The 24,247-nt window shown below is 39.1% G+C and overlaps 1 protein-coding gene and 1 pseudogene across 2 annotated transcripts in view; one reads left to right on the top strand and one right to left on the bottom strand.

Moving 5' to 3' along the window:
* Nf1 (neurofibromin 1) overlaps positions 1-24,247 on the top strand; it is a 230,850-nt gene that overhangs the window by 49,408 nt on the left and 157,195 nt on the right. For both annotated transcript variants that reach the window (XM_032911686.1, XM_032911687.1), the window contains exons 5-11: positions 3,801-3,907; positions 15,113-15,180; positions 15,405-15,480; positions 16,113-16,270; positions 19,470-19,643; positions 20,126-20,248; positions 20,638-20,712. In XM_032911686.1, the coding sequence (XP_032767577.1) occupies positions 3,801-3,907; positions 15,113-15,180; positions 15,405-15,480; positions 16,113-16,270; positions 19,470-19,643; positions 20,126-20,248; positions 20,638-20,712 (781 nt within the window). The remainder of the gene's footprint in view (positions 1-3,800; positions 3,908-15,112; positions 15,181-15,404; positions 15,481-16,112; positions 16,271-19,469; positions 19,644-20,125; positions 20,249-20,637; positions 20,713-24,247) is intronic.
* On the bottom strand, positions 18,837-19,011 carry LOC116909084 (annotated as a pseudogene).

Here is a 24,247-nt window from a genome sequence, read left to right as displayed (position 1 = left end):
TGTCCTGCAACTTGCTCTGTAAACCAAGCTGGTCTTGTAAACTTATTTTATATTCTGAGTCACCATACACTGATGGAGCCAACAGGGAAATAGATTCTGGAAAGTTATAGAAAGTACAAACCTTTTCATTTATTAGTTTTATTATTGGGAAAAAATTTCTTGAATTGAAGATAAAAACAAAGAAGAAAATACAGTTTCTTAGTCTATCCATGAAGGAGTTGTTGTTGTTTTTATAGAACAATATTTCCATGAATATTCAGAAAATTTCATTTTTTTGAGTGTCAAAAAAGAACAAGTGTACCATCTTTGAAAATACTAAAGTTGGGCTGAGGTAGCTCAGCAGTTAGAGCACTGGCTGCTCTTCCAGAGGTCCTGAGTTCAATTCCCAGCAACCACATGGTGCCTCATGGCCATCTATAAAGGGATCTGAGGCTCTCTTCTGTATGTAGGTGTACATATAGACAGAGCACTCCTACATCCAAAAAAAGTTAATTAATTAATTAATTGCAGAAAACCCTAAACTCACCGAAAGCTTCTTTCATGGTATTTGGCAGCATTAGTTCATTTATAGACAACTTTTGTTGATTTTTCCAAGTCTAGTAGTATATTGTCTGTTGCCAGAATAGAAGTTGTGGCTAGAGTTTCATTGGCTTTGGTGCGGATTGAATAGAAATGGGATCTATGAGATAATGCTTCATACAGCTATGTGTTTTGATATACTTAGTATAGAATTAGACCACTCATCTAACAGACCACTGTGATGGTTTAATTTAGATGGGGGCATTTTATGATACTGTTCTTATAGCTAGGTGACCAACTTGAGTGTGCCGTCCCTCCCTCTCTTCCTCCCCTCTCTCCCTCCTCCCTCCCTCCCTCTCTCCCTCCCTCCCTCCCTCCCTCTCTCCCTCCCTCCCTCCCTCCCTTCCTTCCTTCTTTCAATTTTAGAGACAGACTTTCTCTGTGTAGCTCTGGTTGTCCTGCAGCTAGCTCTCTGTAGACCAGACTGACCTCCATCCCAGAGATCCTCCTCCTCCTTTCTCCCCAGTGCTGGATTAAAGGCATGCACCACTACCACCTACTATATTTCATTTACAGTGAAGATCATAAAAACTAGTTGAGCTTTACCAATCTCCTTGTCAATGGATGTTCTTTTTGGCAGGTAGGGAAAGGGGGAGGGGTAACATTAGTGATTGAACCCAGGGCTTCATAGGTCTTACCCCTGAGCTGCAACTGTAGTCTTTTTATTTTGAAAAAGTGTGTCACCAGGTGTTCAGGCTGGCCTGGAACTCATTTTGTACATTAGGCTAGCCTTGGTAGTGCCCTCCCTCAGTTCTCTCAGAAGCTGTGATTACAGGACTGTAACGCCAAAAACAGCTTCTTTAGTTTTGTTTGTTTGTTTGTTTTATTAATTGAAAAATTATAACATAGCTTTATTCTGCTGAAGTGTCTTGTTATAGGCTTATTTCACTCTTTAAAGTTTCATTTTTATATTGTTTTATATGTTTGTTTTTATATGTGTTACTTGTGTATCAGTGCCTGTGGAGGCCAGAAGATGGTGTGGGATCCCCTGAAGCTGAGATCACAGGTGGTTGTGAGCTGCCGTGTAGGTGCTAGGAACAGAGCCTGAGTCCTTTGGAAGAGCAACAAGTGCTTTTAATCAATCTCTCCAGCCCTTATTGTACTTTCTTACATAGAAGATTGATTGGCTTTTTTATAAGAGACTAGATACTTAATTTGATGTTTTTTTTTTTTTTCTTTTTAGAGACAGGTCTCATATCTCGTTCAATCAGTTGTTAGACATAGATATTATCTGGGCTATCCAATATTTCCCACAAAACTTTACCTACTTGATAATCCTTGGACTAATTTTTAATTGGAAATAGCAAAAGTAAAAATTCCTCCCCCCTTTTCTCTTTCTTTTGAGGCAAGGGGCAGGATCTCACTGTGTAGCTTCAGCTGTCTTGGAACTCGCTGTGTAGCTTGTCTATGGCTTGCTTGGAGCTCATGGGGCTCTCCTGCCTCTGCCTCCTGCCTCCCGCCTCCCGCCTCCCGCCTCCGCCTCCCGCCTCCCTGCCTCCGCCTCCTGCCTCCCGCCTCCGCCTCCGCCTCCGCCTCCCGCCTCCGCCTCCCGCCTCCCGCCTCCCGCCTCCCGCCTCCCGCCTCCCGCCTCCCGCCTCCCGCCTCCCGCCTCCTGCCTCCCCGCCTCCTCCCGCCTCCCGCCTCCTGCCCTCCCCGCCTCCTGCCTCCCTGCCTCCTGCCTCCTGCCTCCTGCCTCTCTGCCCTCTCTCTGCCCTCTCTCTCTGCCCTCTGCCTCCGCCCCTCTGCCTCCTCTGCCCCCTCTCTCTCTGCCCTCTCTGCCTCTCCCCTCTCTCCCTCTCTCTGCCTCTCCCTCTCCCTCGCTGTCTCTGCCTCTTCCTCTCTCTCTCTGCCTCTCTGCCTCTCTGCCTCTGCCTCTCTCTCTCCCTCTGCCTCTCCCTCTGTCTCTCTCTCTCTCTCCTCTCTGCCTCTCTCTGCCTCTCTGCCTCTCTGTCTCTCTGCCTCTCTGCCTCTCTGCCTCTCTGCCTCTCTGCCTCTCTGTCTCTGTGCCTCTCCACATCTCTGCCTATGCTTCTGCCTCTGCCTTTGGCTCTCTGCCTCTGCCTCTGCCTCTGCCTCTGCTCTGCCTCTCTGCCTCTGCCTCTGCCCGGTCTCCGGAATGCTGGGGTTAAAGATGTGTGCAGCCACGTAAGGCTGGGCTCTATCATTCCTCATTTTTAAATTGGACTTACTATATTTCTTTATGGGTTTTGTGATTGTAAGAATTAAAACCCAGGGCCTTTTGCATTAAATTGTGTTCTTTCTCTTTATTTTCTTCTTTCTTTGCTCTTTCCCCTCTTCCTCACTATTTCCCTCCCATCCTCCCTCCTTTTTGTAGCCCAAACTAACAGTCATCCTCTTGTTTCAGTTTCCTGAGCGCTTAAATAATGGGCTGTGATAGGCACGAGCCACCATGCCTAGCTGAAACTTGATTCAAATGTAAAATATTTCAATTTTTTTCCTGTATATTTTTATCATTTTCATATAGTATGATCTAAACAGGGAACACAGGATAAAGACCTGTTCCACCATTATTCCTTTTTAGAATGAAGTGATTCTAAAAGTTGGAAAAGCTTACCTGTGATTTTCTTCTCAGTTATTACTGTTCCCCCACCCCACCATGTGTATTGCAAATGTAGAAAAAAAAAAGCTGGGGTGGGGCAGTCAGCTGGCTCAGCAGGTATCCCTGAGACGTGCGTGGCGTGCATGGTGGAAGGAGAGAACAGTTCCCACGATTGGTTTTCTGACTGATAATGCAAGCTCACACACAATAAATAAATGTATTTTTTTACAAAGAAGAAAATTTGATACTCAAATTGTCCCAGTTTTAACAGTTATAACAATTAACTAATTGTCTAATTGTTCAGGTGTATGATTTTTGATATGACTACAATAGTTGCTAATTTCCTTGTCTTCAATTTCAGAGAGACCTAGACACATTAGAAAATATGCTCCAATCTTGGAATTAACTAATTCTTCCAGAAGAGCCATGGCTGATGTGAGAAATAGAATCCAGACCTCAGTCTTAAAGATATGAATACAAAGTTTACTGGAATATCACTTTGTCATGTCTCTTAAATTGGTTGAATTATTTAGGTTTTTTTTTTTAATAAATATGTTCTTATTTATGTGTCTTCATTCATAAACCCCTTTTCCATTGAATCAGAATCTTGGCTTGTTCTAAGACTTAAATTGATAAATTATTTTTGGTTTTTACTTTTCAGGTTACAGGAGTTGACTGTCTGTTCAGAAGACAATGTTGATGTTCATGATATAGAATTGTTACAGTATATCAATGTGGATTGTGCAAAATTAAAACGACTCCTGAAGGGTAGGTTTAAATAAATATGTCCACAGTTAACTTATAATTAATCTCAGCCTTATGGTTATAGTAAATCTGTTTGAACTGGATGTTAAAATAGATTTTATAGTGTGCATGTTGTTGTGAAATGGCCAGTAAGGTATGTGAGAGACTTATTTTTGGGCATTTGAAAATAATACAGTAGAACATGAATTTTATTTTTTGAGACAGGGTCTCTCCGTTTATCCCTGGCTTTCCTGGGATTCATTTTGTAGATTAGGCTGCCTTGAACTCAGAGATCCACCTACCTCTGCCTCCTGAGTTCTGGGATCAAGAAGGGCATACACCATCATGCTCAGCTGAGAGCATGGATATTCTAAATCTTGGTAATAGGAAGCAAGCTAGCTAGGTTTCTTTCTTTTTTTCTGAAGAGTTTTAAAAATGTATTTTACGTATGAGTGCTTTATCTGCATATACACCTGCATGCCAGAAGAGGGCATCGGATCACATTATAGAAGGTTGTGAGCCACCATGTGGTTGCTGGGAATTGAACTCATGACCTCTGGAAGAGCAGCCAGTGCTTTTAACTACTGAGCCATCTCTCTAGCCTGGGAACTGAGCTACAAGATTTGCTTTTAATAAGGAGAATGTTGTCCTTTTGAAATTTGGTTCCTTAAGTGACTCTAGGTTGCAAAGTCAACTTGTTTGCTGTCCAGGTGCCTGAAGAACATGGCTCTGAGCTGCTGGAATGGTGTACGCCTGTCATCCCAGCATGTGGGCAGATGAGGAAGCAGAGTTCCAGACCAGTGTGAACTATGTAGTGAGTTCAACGTCATGATGGGTATAGAGTAGTTAGACACAGTCTCCAGAACAAACAAACAACCTTCCCTTCAAACAAAGGAATTAAAACATTAAACAGTGGTTCATTTCTGACCCGAGAGATTGAGCTTGAGTTATGTAATCTATGAGGATTTTAATAGTTGTGTAATACATTTTTCAAAATGCTTAATATTAAAAAACATACTATTAATCCAAGTGTAGTTATTATGTATACTTTTAATCCCAGTACTTGGGAGCAGGAGCAGGAGCAGGCAGATTAGTGAGTTTGAGACCAGCCTGGTCTGCATAGTCCAGGTCAGCCAGTGTTCTGTAGAGAGGCCCGGCCTCAAAAAAAGCAAAGACAAAAGCAATACAAACAATGACAAAAAAACTTTATTGCTTTTTTGTCTTTAATTTAGCACACAAATTTTACCTATGTTCATGAAATCTTGAATTTTTTTGAAAGACAGTTTTAAGAGAAAAGTTTATAGACATGATTGTCTACTATTAAAAAAATCAGAAATATCCCAGATAACCTTAAGGTCTTAGAAAAGCAAGATCAATCCAAATTCAGCAGCAGTGGATAGCTGGAAGTAATAATGATCAGAGTAGAAATTAATGAACCGAAGGATAAAGGAACAATGTGTAGAATTAAAGTGAGTTGGCTCTTGGAAAGTTAAACAAGATTGACAAGTCCCTAGCTTGTCAAGATATAATCGAATTAGAGATGAACAAGGTGCATTAACTACAGGTCCCAAGGAAATGCAGAGGAGGCTATAGTTTGAAAACATATTCTAAATAGTTGGTAAAACTAGACAAAAATATGGATAAATTCTTAGGTCTATTAAAACTGAGTCAAGATGTTAACAGCTTCAACAGATACATAGCAATCAAAGACATTGAAGCAGCATTAAAGCAATTGAAGTAGTAATAAAAAAATCTCCCAACAAAGAAAAGTGCAGCAGCATATAGATTTCATTGCTGAATTCATTCAAAAATTTCCTTTACATAACAGTAGAAAGGAAGGAATGCTACCATTCTGCAAAGCCAACAGTACAGTGATAAGAAAACCAAATAAGTACACAATAAAAAAGAAAACTTGAGGAATTCTCAACAGAATTCCAACAAGAAAAATTCCAGAACACTATGGTTTCATTCCAGGGATGCAATGTTGGTTTAACATAGAAAAACCGACAAGTAAACTAACATGTAGAGTTAAGAACAAAAATTATGTAATAATCACAGTTGATCCAGAAAAGGCCCTTGTTTGAGAAGTTCAGCATTCTTTAATAATAAAAGCTCAGCAGGGATAAAATGAATGCACCAAAGCATAATGAATGCATATGAATAAAACCTATAACCAACATTGTACTAATTAAGGGGAAAATAAGAACAGTTCCTCCAAAATGTAGAATGAGATCTAGGTTCCCAGTCTCAGGTTGAGTGTTGTGGTGCAGACCTTTAATGGCAGTACTCTGAAGGCAGAGGCAGGCGGGTCTCTGGTTTAAGCCTAGCTTGCTCTAGTTGCAAGCCAGCTAAAGCGATATATCCATACACTGCCTCAACAACAACAACAAACACAAAACAAACAACCTCAAAGTTTCAGTTGTCTTTTTGAACTTAGTTTGGTATTCAAAGTCTTATGTAGGGCAGTAAGTCAAGAAAGAGCAAGAAGGGGTTGGGGGGGATTTAGCTCAGTGGTAGAGCTTGCCTAGCAAGTGCAAGGCCCTGTCGGGTCCCCAGCTCCAAAAAAAGAAAGAAAAGAAAAAAAAAAAAAGAGAGAGAGAGAGAGCAAGAAAAGGAATACAAATGGAGAGCAGAATCAAACTACCTGATCTTCATTTCACACCAGCACTGAGGTGGGAGCTCTCCTGCTGGCTACCTTTCACAGTGCCAGAAGGTGGTGTGTGGGAGGCTGGAGGAGAAAGGTATTAATGCGTCTTGCATTAATGGGCAAGATGTACTCACTGCAGTAGTGTCACAGCCATTACAGAAACAACCAGGTGCTCTGTGCTTGGTTTTGAGGCCTGCTCCACAAGAGGGAGTCCATGCCTCGAACTGTAAACCTAATTAAAAACCTATGACTGAAGGTCTTTGGCCCTAGAAGGGAACTTCCTATTGTTGTTTAGCTAAATTGATAAAGCACCAAGCTGTCTTTAAAATACTTATGCTTATGTTCATGACTTAAACACTACTTTGAGTCTTAAACATTGTAATGAAGGATGGAAAATTTAGAGTTGCATGGCTGCTCAAGATACTGAGAATAAGTGGTGGGCAAGTGCTCAGTCCTCAAAAAGACATTCAGGCTACCTCTCTAAGGCTCAGTGAACGAGGAGTGGGAAGAATAGACGGGTTAGAAGAGAATTACAAGAGCTGCAAAGTACTGTCTTGTGGCCATGACACAGCCAATGAAAATTATGATCTCACAGCAGCAGCAGCTGTCAATAGTCTTTATATATCTAGGAAGGATCCATTTGGTCCTACCCTTCCTTGCTGAACTAAACTACTAATAGATTTGGAATGAGGGAGAGCAAACAGTGTCTTCTTTTGAGTACCACCTGATGAGCCCACTGTTCTCTCATGAATAGTAGCGAACCCCTGGTCACACAGGTGAGCCTAATTAAACTCAGTGAATCACTGAATAAGACAATGTAAATGTGTAAAAAGGATTGTGGGGAGTAATGGGGTAATAGTGAAATAAGAAAATGAAGGTTGACAGTATTCAGAAATAGGCTACATATATGTGTGAAATTGTCAAAAGAACAAAAATAATAAAATAACATAATAGAAATAGGAGTAAAACAATTTTTGTTAAGAAAGGAAAAAAAAAACCAGACTTAACACACACACACACACACACCCACACACACACACACCCACCCAAAATTAGATTTAGTAGAGTAACCTATAGGTGTGGTCCAGATAGTCCAACAATGGCTGTCTCTGGATAGAAGGACCACGAACTCAGTAAGTGTTTAGTTCACAAGACAGGATTTCCCAGTGGTCCTAGTATTATGCTGTAGCCCTAGAGAATGCTTAGAAAGCTACTGGTCTTCAGTGTATGTTGGAATGCAGAAGTAGTAGCACCAAGAGATGCCCCAAAGTATCTGTAAGTACTCAAGGAAGGTACTCAAGACATGACCTTCAAAGCAATCCAGTTAGCCATTGGAAGTCTAGAGGGGCCACCCTTCCTAACACTTTGTTTTTTAGTCTGTTGGCTTTTAAGGGCACTAGAAGCCCAAAATTTGCAGGAAGAAGTTTAAGCTTCCAGTTCAATGGAATGTATGTGTGTTTTGGGCAGAAAAGCTCTCCTTCTGGAACATAAGCTACTAGGCCAGCAGACTTAAGGTTGTGGCATCAGGAAATAAAAATTTTCCTATGGGACTCTGGATGGGGAGGTGATAGTGAGTGGAACCATTTCCATTTCTACCTCTTCGTTCCTGGATTCATGAATCCTGGCTAGGGAGAAACTGAACCATATATTGGATGCTGAAGCACATATTGCCTTCTGGAGAACCCTGCCCCAGCCCTCCAGGGTTCTGTCTGATTGCCATTGTAACTTTCTTCCAAAGGATATTCCACTATTCTGTCAAGTCGACTGCTTCAGGACGTAGGGAACATGGTAAGACCAATGAATTCCATGAGCATTAGCCCACTATTGTATTTCTTTGGCTGTGAAGTGAGTCACGTTGTTAGAAGCAGTTCTGTATGGAATGTCATGATGATGGATAAGACATTCTGTAAGTTCATGGATGATAGTTTTGGCAGAATCATTACATGAGGAAAAGCAAGTCTATAACCAGAGTATTCTAGTAAGGCCTAAGAGTCACCCTTTTTATGGAAGAACTGGTCCAGTGTTGTCCTACTGCCACCAATTCTCTGGCTGGTCACCTGGGGGAATGGTGTCATATCAGGGGCTCAGTGCTGGGTCACAGTACTGAGGGCTGGGGCAGGGTATTATGGCTGTAAACCAGATAATACTCAGCTCATGATTGGTAGCTCAGATAAGATAGTAACTTGGTAGCCCATTCAATAGCAGGCAAAGAACTGTCTCTTAATGGGAGAATAGTTGTCTACAGATGAAAATAGATCCGTGTTCTAAAATCCCAAGGGTCTCCTCTCATCTAGAGGAACCTACCAAAGGCTATAAACTGCTCCTGTCATCTAAAGTACCATTTTAGAGGGGCCAATTGGATCATGTGGTTCAAGTGGTAGAGCAGCCTTCCTGTTCTAGGTTCCACCCGAAGCTAGCAGCTTTCTCAGTTACTTGACATAACAAAACAAAGTGAGGGATATGCTGCTCTGGAACCAAACAGGCCACTAAACCTTGTGCTTTTTTTTTGGTGTCTTTCACCTTAGAAGGAATATTCCTGCATACATCTCACCTCTGGACTTATCCCTTGAAGTTGAAGGCCCTTGAATTTTGTTTGGATTTATTTCCCATCCTCCCATGTACATAAGTGTTACCAACATGTCCAGAGTGGTTGCTACTTCCTGCTCACTTGGTTCAGTCAGCATAATGTCATGAATGTGCTGGACCAGGGTGATATTTTATAAAAAGAGAGATGCTCAAGATCCCTTCAAACTAAGCTATGATATAGGACTGGAGAATTGATATTAACCTTGAGGTAAATCTGAAAAAAGGTGTACTACTGACCCTTCCCGCTGAAAGCAAATTGCTTCTGGTTGTGCTTATGGACAGGAACTGAAAGAAAGGCATTTGCTAGATCTGTAGCTGAATACCATGTACCAGGAGCTGTGTTAATCTATTTCAGTAGGGTCATCATATCTACTACAGCAGCTGCAGTTTACTCACTACATAAGTTTCGATAGTCAGTGGCCATTCTCCATGATCCATCTGTCTCCTGTGCTGAAGAGTTAAAGAGAGATGTGGGAACTACCATCCCTGCATCTTTCAGGTCCTTGATGGTGGCACTAGTTCTCCAGGGTTGGAGTATGATGTTTGGTTCACTATGTTCCCTAGTAGAGGCAACTCCAATCTCTTCCATTGTGCTTTCCAACCGTAGTAGCTCTCAGTCTACAGGTCAAGGAACTAATGTGGGATTTTTCCAACCTCTAAGTATATCTATACCAATTATACATTCTGGAAAAGGGGAAATAACCACAGGGTGGGTTTGGGGACCCAGTGGATTTGGATTTCAGTCAAAATTCTATTAATCATTTGGTACTCATAAGCCCCTATGTTAACTGGAGGGCCACAGTGCTATTTGGGGTCTCTTGGAACTAGTGTCAGTTTAAAATGAGTGTTCAGTAAACCCTGGAAAGTTTGGTTGTTTCCTTTTCCCCAGAGTACATTTACCCTTGTAAAAGGTCATAGGATGGGAGAAAGGGTAACAGTAAAACTTTTAGGTATTTTAGCAAGGTTCTTGGGGACCTGACCTTCTCTTCATTCAAGGACTTTGGGGGTCTGCAAAGTAGCTCAGGTCTGGAAATTGGTTCATAAGCTGAGATACCCTCTTGCTACTCTGTAGTATAGCCTTTCTTTTGTTCGTTTGAGAGGTTTTCTGCCTATATAGATGTAAAAACAAATCAAATCAAGACAAAAACATATTCCTGAAAGCATTCTTAGCCAGTACAAAAAGATCCATAGGAGTCATGCTATTGTAAAAGTCACTTTGTCTGTGCTGCACGTTATGATAGATATTCTCACCTTGCCTCTGGCAATTCAATGCTGCTACCTGGTCCTTGCTACTCTGGGGGCCTAATTAAACCCATCACATTTAACTTTTTGAATTGAGCATCAGTGTCTCCAGCCTTGATCTGGCACAAAGAAAAGAGCACAGGTACAAAGCCCTTCAAATCCTGATACCCCTCTTTCCATTTTGTATCTCATAGGATTAGTGAAGAGAATGTCTTCTGGGCCTTCCCATTGTGGAGGATTTGGTTTTACACAGTACCCACTATAGCAGTTGCTCTGAACCCTAAAACCCCTTCATCAATACTAAGTTAAGGGGCTTCAGGTACACAGCTCCTTTTGAGTAGAGTATGGCAAGTGCTTAGCCAACCAGTTAAGCTTTTGATACCTTTTTAAACTGTGGGAACGTCCGTATTAACTCAGTAGGCCTATGTCAATGAATTCAGCTTGATTCAGTTTATGTCTTTTTCCACCATTATTTCATGCCTATTCCATATGTATTGCCCAGACTACTGCTTGAATGAATCACAAATTCATTAAACTCTTTAGTAGTATACCACACCTTCTTGTGAATTTCACCCCTAGAAGCCTCCATAGCCTTGATTCTGGTTATATTTAGAGGCAACTATCAGTGGACACCGAGGGGCATCAGTACTGTCTTGCTTGATGTTTCTTTTTCAGGGAAAGTCACTGCTAATTTGTAGACAATGAAGGATTAATTTCCTCAGGCAAAGGTACAAAAGGAAATATCGCAAAATGTGGTAGTGGGGTGCACCCGCCACTAAAAGTGGGCAGACTACTTCCTTAGGTGAGACAGACACTTCCGAAATTGAGGGCTCAAAGTCCTTAGCACATTAGGGTCCCTTACACTTTTCCACCTCAAGTTACAGGATCCTACTCTTTACCAGTCAGTGCCTTTAGGCTCTAGTATTAGTAGAGGATTTACCTTAGCAACAGAAGTGCACTTGGCTAGGAGGAGTGACGGCAGGCAGGCAAAAGTGAAAAGTCGTCTTCTTCCATGTTCTTTTTTGTAGGCTATCACCAGAAGATGTGGTCCAAAGTTAGGATGGCTTTTCCCATCTTAAATTATTATATGAAGAAAATCCTTCACAGGTGTGATTTAAGATGTAGTCAAGTTGACAACCAAGATTAGCCATCACACTACCTAAGTTTCTGACAAAGCTGTCAAAAACATACATTGGAGAAAAGGTGCCCTCTTTAACAAGTGGTGCTGGGAAAACTGGAATTCTATATAAGAAATGAAAATTAGTCCATATCTCTTACATTATGTAATAATAAATTCAGTGTCTTAGGGTTTTACTGCTGTGAACGGACACCATGACCAAGGCAAGTCTTATAAAGGACAACATTTAATTGGGGCTGGCTTACAGGTTCAGAGGTTTAGTCCATTATCATCAAGGTGGGAGCATGGCAGCATCCAGGCAGGCATGGGTGCAGGAGGAGCTGAGAGTTCTACATTTTCATCTGAAAGCTGCTAGCAGAAGACTGGCTTCCAGTTAGCTAGGATGAGGGTCAAGGCCACACCTCCTAATAGTGCCACTCCCTGGGCTAAGTATATTCAAACTATGACATTCAATATATCAAGACCCTAGTGAAAGAAGACAGGTAAAACATCTGAAGGCATAGGTGTAGACAAGAATTGTCTAAAAAGGACTACAGCATAGGAAACAATACAAAACTTGAAAGATAGAATTACATGAGATTAGAAATGTCTGCCAAACCAAGGACACAGTCACTAGATTTGAGAGACCATTTGCAGACTTGGGAAAAGAAATTGCCAGACTTACATCTGGCTGGGGACTGATATCTAGGATACATAAATAACTGCTAAAATTAAACATACGCTAGGATCCTTTAGTCTGTAGATAGGCTCATGAACTCAATAGACAGTCCCTAACAGGAGGAAGCCAATACATACTTAGAAAAAGTTTTCAACATTCTTAGTCATCAGGCAAATGCAAATTAATCCGATTTGAGATTTCGTCTCACTTCAGTTGGAATGGCTGTCCTCAAGAAAACAGAAGACAACAAAGAAAGGGTGGTCAGAATGTGGATGGGGCTAGAGAAATCTTTATTAGCTGCTTTTGAGAATGTAAATTTGAAAATCCACTGTGGCCATCACTTTGAAGGGTTCCTCAGAAAACTGATAATAGACCATATGGCTCAGATATACTACTATAGTGCATATCCACAGAAATTCTCGTACATCCCATTTTTACTGCCACACAATTCACAGTGCCTAGGAAATGGAACTGGCCTGAATATCCATCATGAGAAGAATGGATAGAAGAACGTTTGGTACAGTGAGTGGTAGTGGCTGCTACAGTGGGAGTTTGTGTGGTAGAGTGGAGGAAAAACAGGAAAGGCGGGCTGGAGAGATGGCTCAGTGGTTAGAGCACCGACTGCTCTTCCAGAGGTCCTGAGTTCAATTCCAGCAACCACATGGTGGCTCACAACCATCTGTAATGGGATCCGATGCCCCTCTTCTGGTATGTCTGAAGACAGCCACAGTGTACTCATATATAATAAATAAATAAATCTTTAAAAAAAAAAAAACAACAGGAAAGGCTAGAGGGAAGGCCAAGGCTAAGTTAATTTCTTGCTCATAGAGAACTGGGCTATGTAGTTTCTGTGGGCCAAATCAGCGGACACTTGAATGTGCACATCATGCGTCATGGATATGGGTGCCACTGCTGCTGTGTACAGGGCTACCATTCTGCAGTGCCTCACTGCCAAGGCATTGGAGTTGGCAGGCAATCTTCCAAAAGTGTCACACAGAAGCCGTCACTTGGCATCACTTGCGGCTTACAGTCTGTGGTGAGGAAGACGGGTTCACCTATTAAGGCTACCACAGTTGGGTGTAGTGTGATCCTTACATCCACAGATCTCAGATTGCAAGGAAAGTCCAGCAGAAAACTGCCTAGGAGGGTATTTTAACCAACCTACTTACTTCCAGTTGTTCTGTAACTGGAGCAGAAGATAACAGTGAGAGTATGTGGAATTTAAAAAAAAATTAGTTAAATGGAAAGTGAGGACAATTAAGGACCATTTGTATGTTCTTCGAGTCAGTTTGGTAAAGTGCCTTTTTATGTGGTAACAGTTGTATGTTGATTGGTCAGACTTCTACTTTGTATTTTTTATTAAAAACTTTTTTAAAAATTAAAAAAGTAAAATGCTATATGTAATAATGGAATTTTATGCATCTGTAAAGAAAAATGCCATCATGACAGTTGCAGGAAAATGGCTGGAACTGGAATTTATTATGTTAAGTTAAATAAGCCTGGTTCAGGCAAACAAGTCATGATTTGTACACACACACACACACACACACACACACACACACACACGCGCGCGCACACGCACACGCACACACGCACGCACACTACAAAGTAGATCATGAAAAGGTGGAGAAGATCTTAAGCGAGGGGGAAGCAGGGTATGGAATACATGCAGTATGAAAGCAGAATGCGCCTGTTTGGGACGAAAGGGAGCCAGCTAGGAGGAGGCAGCTAACACAGGCTGGGGTTGGGATAATGACAGAGAGCAACTATGACACACATTTATGAAATGTCATAATGATACCCAGTGCTTTGCATGATAACCTAAAGATTAAAAGAATGCAAAGATAAAGGGTACCTATTTTAAGTGTTCAGATTATAAAATTAAAGCTGTCCTACTAGACAGTGGTGGCAAGCATGTGACAGATTATCAATGTGCTGCTCATTGGACAGCTTTTCTGAAAGGCAGTTCTATAGATTTTACAATCCTCAAAGTATTTGTTCCTTGCCTATACAGTTCCTTATCTTGAAGAGAAAGATGGTGGATAAAACTTTACATTAGTACAAGTATTCATCAGTGCTATTCAAAATTCTGAAATACTAGAAATTAGTTAAATGTATGACTGAAAAACATTTAAATAACCAGTGTCTTTTCAAAACATTTGTGTGCATATGCATACAGTGCCCTCAGGCAGCAGAGGAGGGTGTTGGATCCTCTGAAGCTGAGGTTATAGATGGTTGTGAACAGGTGCTGGGAACTGAGCTCAGGTCCTTTGAACAGCAGCCAGTGCTCTTGACCACTGAGCTATCTCTACAGCCTGTATAGGGTTTTGAGTCTGTTGATGTTTGGGGCAGGACCTCTGTATGTAGCTCTGACTGTCCTTTAACTCACTCTGTAAACCAGGTCTTTTCTTGAACTCAGAGGGACCCACCTGCTTCTGCCTCCTAATTGCTAAGATTAAAGGTGTTGGCACCATGACTATCTTCTTTTTTTAAAAAATAGACATTAAAATGAGATTTATCATTTTTATTGTATATGTAAGGGTGTTTTGATGGAATGTTTCTGCGTAGCATGTTGCTTGTAGAGGACCTGAACTGGAATGGATGGTTGTTAACTAGCTACCTTTTGGGTGATGGGTATCCAGCCTAGGCCCTCTGATAGAGTGTGTCTAGTGCTTTTAACCAGGTCATTTCTCAGTCCCCACATTTATAGTTTTTGTTTTGTTTATCAAATTTAAAAATAAAGCAAAGGAAAAACTTGATGTCAAGACATGTTTGCTTTTCATTTACTTCTGTTTCCTTCAGTGTAGCTCATGGGTTTGCCTTTATATTTATTTCTATTATTAAATTGCTTATTAATAATACTGGGAGCAAAATGGCTTATAAAATTATTTTATAGTAGTTCTGAATTTAATTTGTTGAATAATCGAGAGTTAATAAAGCATTTTTTTCTCTCTCCAGAAACAGCATTTAAATTTAAAGCCCTGAAGAAGGTGGCACAATTGGCAGTTATAAATAGCCTAGAAAAGGTAAGCTTCAACCTCTTGGGCATTCAGATTTTGGTTTTGATTATGAATTTTACTATGTTTCATATCTTGAGTATAAGAAAGTCAAAACTTGCATGGTAGTTTCATGTACCTTAATGGGAAGAATGCAATATAAGATTTGTGTGAAGAAACTTAAATTCTGTGCTATTTAATATATTAGAAAATTGACTGCTTTCTTATAAAAACACATATTTTATTACTTGTAGGCTTTTTGGAACTGGGTGGAAAATTATCCAGATGAATTTACAAAGCTATACCAAATTCCACAGACAGATATGGCTGGTAAGCTGGCTAAAGAGTGACTGGGTAAGGGGTGAGGGGTGGGCATGGCACCTTGTCAGAGGTAAAATGTGCTGCTTTTCAGCTTATTTTGTTAAAAATTGTTTTTCTGTTTTCTTTTGTCAGCTGTAACAGGAATTACAGCTCTCTCTCCTATTTCTGTGTTATTTCCAGTCCTTTTCCTTCTGAACAAGTGCGTAAAAAGAAGTTTGAAATGAAGCTCTAGTCTTTAATGTTACGATTGAATACTGGTGGCTCTCACACGTGTGTGTGTGTGTGTGTGTGTGTGTGTGTGTGTGTGTGTGTGTGTGTGTGTTCTAGAACTCTATATTTAGGTATATCTAAGGAAGAAATACTGTTTAATTCTAAATAACAGTTTTAGGGGACGCCTGCATAGTAGAGGCTAGAGACCCTGGGGAGCTGCCCACTGTTTTTTCCTTCTATAAGCTCCTGAGAGTGGGACAGCACACAAAGCTATTCTAAAATACCAACTCTTCTAGAAAGGTCACATTAGCTCTTTCTACACATTCTTTTAAACTGTGATGTTTGAGTTTTTTTTTTTTTAATCTGAGTTTTAATTTAATGTGAGGATTTTCTTATCCAATACAATCATTTAATGTTTGTACTTTTCACAGAGTGTGCAGAAAAGCTGTTTGACTTGGTGGATGGTTTTGCAGAAAGCACCAAACGTAAAGCAGCAGTTTGGCCACTACAGATCATTCTCCTCATTCTGTGTCCAGAAATAATCCAGGACATATCCAGGGATGTGGTGGATGAGAACAACACAAACAAGGTTAGGAGGGCAAACGGGCGCCTGTGATTCCAATGGAAGCAGCTTGTGTTACTCAGGGTGTACATTTTAGCTAGATCCATGCTAGGTCAAACAGTGCTTGGCCTCAGCCAAGCTGTATTCACGTGTTATTTTATTTGAAGGACGGATGAATAATATATTTGTGACTGAAAGGCTCTGACCTCTGTTGGTTTTAACGCTGAGTAATAGTAAGCCAGATAAATTCTGTTATTTCAGCTTGTGTACATCATTAAAATATGTTTAGAAGTTTATAATTTAACTTTATGTTTATGTTTATGAATTAAATTTGTCTGGCTATTTGCAAATAAATTGCATAACTAGCAATGCATTTCCTAAGGCTTCAGCACAGTGATTTGTGGAAATCACTTATATTTTTTCATTATGAAACATAACTGTCCTAACAGTTTAATTTCTGTAAAATTAATAATAAAAATTGGAGGTTTCTATCTTTTCTATGGGTTGAAATAACCTAATTAGATAAAAATCACTTAAAATCATCAGGTCTTAGTGATTCTAACTTCTCCTTACTATCATTAGTTTAAAAAAGCAGAGATTTGTGGACTGGAGAGATGGCTCAGTGGTTAAGAGCACTGACTGCTCTTCCAGAGGTCCTGAGTTCAATTCCCAGCAACCACATGGTGGCTCACAACCATCTGTGAAGGGATCTGATGCCTTCTTCTGGTGTGTCTGAAGACAGCTACAGTGTACTTATATATAATAATAATTAAAGAAGCAGAGATTTGCAAGACAGTTATTAGTTAAGAGTGCTCTCTGCTCTTCCAGAGGACCTGAGTTCATTTTACTTCTGTAGATGTACAATTTTTATAAAATCATCTTATAGCCCTGCCTAGTTTTCATAGTCTTTAATGTTACCATATTTAGTTTTGATTTTGGTAATTTCATTCTGCATGCATGAAAGCTTAGGCACTTAGTTGGTCTGTAGGTCAGCCGGCTGTCTGTCTGTGTGTGTGCATGTGTGCGTGTGTGCACATGTGTTAGGTAGCACAGATTCATGGTGGCCTGCTCATCACTCTCAGCCCTATTTCCTTGAGTCAAGTTCTCTTTCTGGACCTAGAACTCACTGTTTTTCTGACTGATGTTTGTCAGACAATAAGCCTTCTTGTCCCTGTCCCTAAGATACTTGAGGCCATTGCTTAGCTTTTTAAATGACTCTGGGATCCAAACTCAGGTTCTTTTGTTTGTAGATCATGCCCTTATCCAGGCCTCCACCCCTCAAATCTACCAGAAGTTTGTAAATTTTGTTGACTTTTTTTTTTTAGTGAACTTTTGGTTTTGTTGTTCTTCTCCATTGCTGTTGTATATTTTGTTTCATTGATATCTACTCTAATATTTATTATTCCTGCCTACATGAAGTATCTGAGTTTAGCCTACTCTTTTTCTAGTCCTGTGAGTTACTGATGGGAGAGCTTTCTTACTTTTCACGTGTTTGTGTTTCCTCTGCACTGCCTTTGTCAGTTGTGTTACACTGCTCAATCTGAGATGTTCCTGATGGCCTTTTCCTGATGAGGGTTTGTTATTATTATTATTATTATTATTATTATTATTATTATTATTATTATTTACCATTTGCTTATGACTGTATTGAGTTTTTACATATTTGCAAATTTTCTAGTTTTCCATATGCTTTGGTTTCTGTCCCCTTTACCAGAAGTGACATGCTGTTTAATTTTAGTCTCTTTCAATTTATTAAGACCTGCATAGTGACCTCACATGTGGTTCATTTTTGGAAAATGAACTATGTGCACTTAAGAACATGTATTCTCCTGGTTCTGGGAAAGCTTAGCTATTGAAATGTTACATAGATTTGAAAATATATGTGGAGCTGAGGTGAAGGTCTGAGATTTTCATTTAGTAGAAAAACCAGGGAAAGAAATTTATAAGGGACAAAGAAGGATTGAGATCACAGGAATTTAGGTGTTGGGAAGATGGCTCAGTGTTGAAGATCACTTGCTGCTCTTGCAGAGTTCCTAGGGGTTTGCTCCAGCCCCTTACTGGGTCATTTACAGCTTCCTGTAACTCAGGTTTCAGACTCATGGTACACAGGAAGCAAGCAGGCACACAGACATGCATAGAAGCATGAGACGAATCTTTCAACAAGATAGACGTGTGTGTGTGTGTGTGTGTGTGTGTGTGTGTGTGTGTGTGTGTGTGTGTGTGTGTGTGTTCCAACAGAGGCATAAGATCCTTTAGAGCTACAGGAGTTCTGAGTCACTCAGTTTGGGTGCTGGAAACTGAATTCTGGTTCTCTAGAAGAGTAGCAAGTGCTCTTAACCACTGAACCATTGCTCCTGGGTATTTAATTTTAATATTTTTATTTCTTGTGTTGGTGCTGCTTTTAAAAGATAAAACATACAAGGACAGAGGCCTGGCCCACTTCGAGATTATCAGCACAGCTAATTAGTTCAGTCTGTCTTCCTCCTTTGCTTGGTCAGGTCTGATTTCCTGGTGATCTTCATAAGGTCTCTATAACCATTTGACCCTATCTTAAACAGTTCAAGACACATCGCAAAAGCAGCGATGTTCAGTGTCACTGAACATCATCATCATCAGAGAGGTCTTCAGTCTCATTTTAATTCTGCATGGACTGCCTTTTTATTGGCTGCCAAGTCTATTAAGATCCTGGTGCTGCCTCCATCCTTGTCAAGGTTTGTGTAGGGCTCTGAGCTCATAAGGAACATCTTGTATACAGCTGGCTGCTTCATCTATGGCTTGTGGCAAAGCTGCATTTTTTTTTAAATTTTATTTCTAGAAATAAAATTTAGAGCAACAATACCCTTGTGTATATTGTTTATAAGGCTTCAGGTTAAATATACTCTAGTAGAAAAGAATGAAACAATTTGACTTACACCACAACCAAGGCAGGGTAATGATTAAGCTTCAAAGGTTAATGGAAAGGAAAGATATAATCAACTAATACGTAGTTCAAAGTATAGTACAGGATGTTTCTTTTATCCCTGTAGTAAGTCAGCGGAGAAAGTAGAAAAGAGTGTTTTGTGGATTTTTTTTTATTCTTGAAAAAGACCAAGTATGAAATGATAGCCAAATACAAGCCATTCGTGTTTTAGTTGGAGTTTTAGAAGTGGTTAACTTGCTGCTGTGTTAGATATATCTATAATAGTACAGACTAGATGTCCTGTCTTTCTGTATTTCAATTCTGTAGAAACTGTTTCTGGACAGTTTACGGAAAGCACTTGCTGGCCATGGCGGAAGCAGACAGCTGACTGAAAGTGCTGCCATCGCTTGTGTCAAGTTGTGTAAAGCAAGTACTTACATCAACTGGGAAGACAACTCTGTCATTTTCCTACTGGTTCAGTCCATGGTGGTTGATCTGAAGGTAATGCGCTGTTCTTTCCCGTCTATAGACTTTAAGGAAATTACGCGGATAACCTTCTTAAATAAATACTCTGCTAAAGATAATTGCTAACTCTAAATTTCAAGTTAACTTTGACGATATGTTCAAAGAACGTGCTTTTGCTGTTACCGTGCTCATTAGTCTAGACACTCACTTACACACACACACTCTCTCTCTCTCTCCATATATATATATATATATATATATATATATATATATATATATATAATTTTATTTATTTATTGGGTCTTAATGTAGATTTGGCTTGAGGGGAATCATATATGGTGTAGTAAGTCTTAGTTGATATTGACAGACTATAGTAACCAGTATTTTGTGCTTTTTTTTTTTTGCAACTAAAGTTTACTATAATCAATGTGGATAATGTTGATTATGTGTATATACCTTGTTAAATACATACTTCATGACTATTTAAAGGCCATTGTTTTCTATTGGGATTTTTATAGAACCTGCTTTTTAATCCAAGTAAACCATTCTCTAGAGGCAGTCAGCCTGCAGATGTGGACCTCATGATTGACTGTCTTGTCTCTTGCTTTCGGATAAGTCCTCACAACAACCAACACTTTAAGGTAAGATAATTGTTTTATCAATCGTGTTTATTGATATGGTTTCCTTATAAAATGCAGAAACTATAAAGATAAATAGGCATTATGTATCTGGATGTTTTACTGGCATTTATATCTGTGCACCATGTATGTGCTTGGGGCTGACTGAGGCCAGAAGACGGCCTCCTGTCCCCTGGAACTTCAGTTACAGACAGTTGTGAGCTGCTGTGTGTGAGTGCTGGGAGCTGAACCTAGATCCTCTTCAAGAGCAGTCTTAATCCCTGAGATATCTTTCTAGCCCCTTACTAATATTTCTTATTGCTGATTTCAAGGCTGTAAATTTTTTTATTGAAAGTAACTTACTTTTTGCTGTTCTTTTCTTTCTTTTGTGTTAATGCACATGTTTTTGGCAGATCTGTCTGGCTCAGAATTCACCTTCTACTTTTCACTATGTGTTGGTAAACTCACTCCACCGCATTATCACCAATGTAAGTCTAAAAGGTATTACTGTATTACTAAAGAGTTAAGTTTTCTTTTTGATTTGAGTTATATGTTCTTTCCTTTTTAAGGAAGAGTCTGGTTTTATCAAATGTTCTGAACTTAGACTTTTATATAAAAGAGAGCGCGTCTCTAAGGTAACCACTATACCAGTATGTGATGTCCAGCTGCAGCTGTAGGTTGTCTCCACCTGAGGCTTTTATTGAGAGGGATGGCGTTAATAGAGTCTTTTGGAAGGAATAAACCTACAAAGCTTCATTTAGAGCTCAAAATCTGTTGAGAACAATGCCACTGAAATAATGATTTAGAGCTTTCACAACAAAGCAGTTGATAGATCCCGACTTACTATCTTTTTGTTTAAGTTCAAAGGAAGAATAATTATAGTGTAGCCTAGTTATGTCCCATTTAAAATGGTGAAGCTTTATTTGACTTTACCTTTAATCCCCCTTAATTAGAATCAAACACTGGCATGCTTTAAAATACATATTCACAACGGACAAAAGCATAATCAAAGCAATAGCTGAGTCCATTGGAGGCATTCATGCTCTTTGTGTACTGAGTGGAGAGCAGACAGGAAAGCAGTACTAGATGTGGGCCAGAGCTAGAACATGCTCCTTTGTGAACAATTGGATTCGAGTATTTTCTGACACAATGACAGACATGTTACATTTAGGAGTGACTTGGTCAGTCTTGTTTCTTTTTTTCCTCCCTTAAAGTCTTTGATTGTTAATACCTCGGAATATTTATCTTACTTATAATTAAGTTCTATTTTATGACTTATGAATTAACACCCATTCCTTCATTTACTTTAGAATTATCGAATTAAACCTAACGTTACTCTTTTTTAAAGGTATTTTTGCAGGTGAAAATAACTGCTGATCCAGTTACTTAGTGACACATTAATTTTGCTTTGCGGAGTGCTAGTAGCATTTTAGGATGCTAGGTCTCTGTTTCAGCTTGGCCTTGCAGGATATCATTCATGAACTGGCAACCTTGCTATATCTCCTGCATTATGGACAACTAAATGCCTGGGGGAATAATACAGCCCTCATTGACTATCACTGATACAGGTATAAGTTATACTAAATACAGTTAGTTCCAACGAGGATAGTATTATGAATCTGAGTGTAGATAAAGTGTGTTTATATAAAAAGCCGTACATTTACCAGTGTAATGACTCAGGGCATTGTCTAATTGACTCAGAACATTGACTCATTCCAAGGTTTAGTTTTAAATTTAAAACACAACAAAGAAGATGATTTTTCTAACCCATAAGTTTATATGTAATTCAAAAATACTAGTTGCTCCCCCTTGATTCAAAATATTGGAAGTATTCCACTTATTAATTGGATAACTTTATATAAATGGTTAAAATGTAATAAATCCAAGTTTATAGTCTTTGAATATTCTGTGATTGGTTACTTTAATTGTGAAATATTTTTGTCTATAATTGAATACATAGAGCACTTTGAAGCATGGACTTGGCACTGCTGTAAGTGGCTGAGCTGCTCCTTTCTGGGTTTCAAGCATGCCTGGAGTGTTGGTCCCTGCATGCCTCAGTGTGCCTGGTGACAGCGTGTGCACCCCTTTCCAAGGAGTGCTGCATGTATGAAGGCAGAGTGTGTCTGCATCCGGGGACATCTGTGTCTATAAAGCACTCATACTGACTAGTCTTTAAGTGCATCAGCATCTGTTGAGTGGAATAGCTTGTATTCAACTCAGATAATGCCGCTGTGTCTTCTTGTTTGTTTGTTTCTTGAGACAAGGTCTCACCATGTAGTTTATGTAGACCAGGCAGGCCTTAAGCTCAGAGATCCGTCTCAGTGGTGGAGTTAAAGGACTGGGCCCGGTTGTTCTTGAGTTATACCTCATCCTTCCAGATTGCTGGGGGAATTATTTATTAGAGTCCACACTATCCATGCTTGAGGCTAGCAAATGCTGACTTTATTGTTAAAGTCTGTAACAGTAAATGCACATTTGTGCAATTGAGTGTTATAGAGTTTACTGGAAATGTTTAGTAGGAAAGTGTGTGTTTTCAAGTAATATGAATTCTTTCCTAGATTCATGGAGTTTAGATTTAAATTTGTTTGTATATATTTTCTTTTTAAATGGTTTGGTTCAGTATACCTTCTAAGCTCTCCTTTTCTATGTTATTAAGCCCATTTACAGCTTTTAAAAATTATTATGTTCCCCTAAAAGATAAAAGTTATAATTTTTTTGTGGGTTTATGTAGAATGAGAAACTATATTTGTAGTTTGGTATTGAGATGTTTTCATACACAATTTATAAGTACTGTGTTTAGATTTAAAACATTACATTTTCTTTTAGAAATTCCTAAAGTCTTTTCACTACTTTGATTCAGTGGAAGTTTTTTAGTAGTTTCTAAAATGATATTTTTACTGTCACTTTTCGAAAATAATGTGCACTAGGAGAGAAACTAGTTTTAAGATCTGTGTTACATGTGTATCATCTGAATGGGCTTTTAAATGTTAAATTAGATGTGCAGCTAGGAAATTTAAAAATATACATGCAAGTCAACATGGTACAGATAGGATAGTAGTTCATTGCAGATTTTTTTCTTATATCAGTTTATTGTAGTTTGCTTTTTAATAATTTATATATTTGAAGGTAATCTCTGCCAAGAGGTTGTTAAAGAAATATTTCCAGGTACTTGAAAATCATTTAAATAACATCTTGAGGAATGTAATAATTCACTTACATTAATATTAGTATTTTTTAATAAAAAACTTTTTATTAAGGGGAAATACCCATTTCATTGACTAGTTTCAGAATGTACATACTTAGTAACTGACCAAAATACTAAAGTTTTCTTTTACTAACTCAAGGATGTCTTATTTTTAGTGCCTATTTTATTTGAAAAGACATCCTTTACTTTGAAATAAATGAAATCTTTATGAAAATAGAAAACTATAAAAATGGCTAAATCTTAAGAAAAAGTTAATATATAGTACATATATATTAGTGTGGTAGTTTTATAGTTATTAAAAATGATTACATAGTAAGCTGGTTGTGGTGGCTTATGCTTATAGTTCTAGCATTTAAGAGGCTGAGGCAGGAGAATCACAGGTTCTAGACCAGTTTGGACAACATTGTGAATTCTAGCAAGAACCTGTGTCAAAAAAACAAACAGATGTAAACTACAACCAAAACTGAAAATAGCACCCCTACTCCCAGTAATTTGTATAAGATATTAAAGGAGATGCTTGTCTATTTAGTTTATTGATTTCTGCCAGGATTTTATGAAATGTATAGGAAGCAGTTAGGACTCAGTGTACTCTTTTTTTTTTTTTCCATCATTCAGCATTTTGTTACTTTAGGGATTAACAAAACATAGAAATTTGGTTACACTGTTGACTTTGACAAATCAGTGCCTCAAATCTCAGGAGTGTGTTATATACTGTGGCAGTTAGTGTTATCAACTTAGTTTTCTGAAGATAAGCCTTTGAGCATATCCATGAAGATTGAATATCTTGGTTATGTTAATTGAGGTGGGAAGGCCCCTGT

This window comes from Rattus rattus, chromosome 9, assembly GCF_011064425.1.
Source record: "Rattus rattus isolate New Zealand chromosome 9, Rrattus_CSIRO_v1, whole genome shotgun sequence".
NCBI lineage: Eukaryota > Metazoa > Chordata > Mammalia > Rodentia > Muridae > Rattus > Rattus rattus.
Note: the sequence above shows the minus strand (reverse complement) of the source record. Positions and strands in the feature narration are given on the sequence as shown.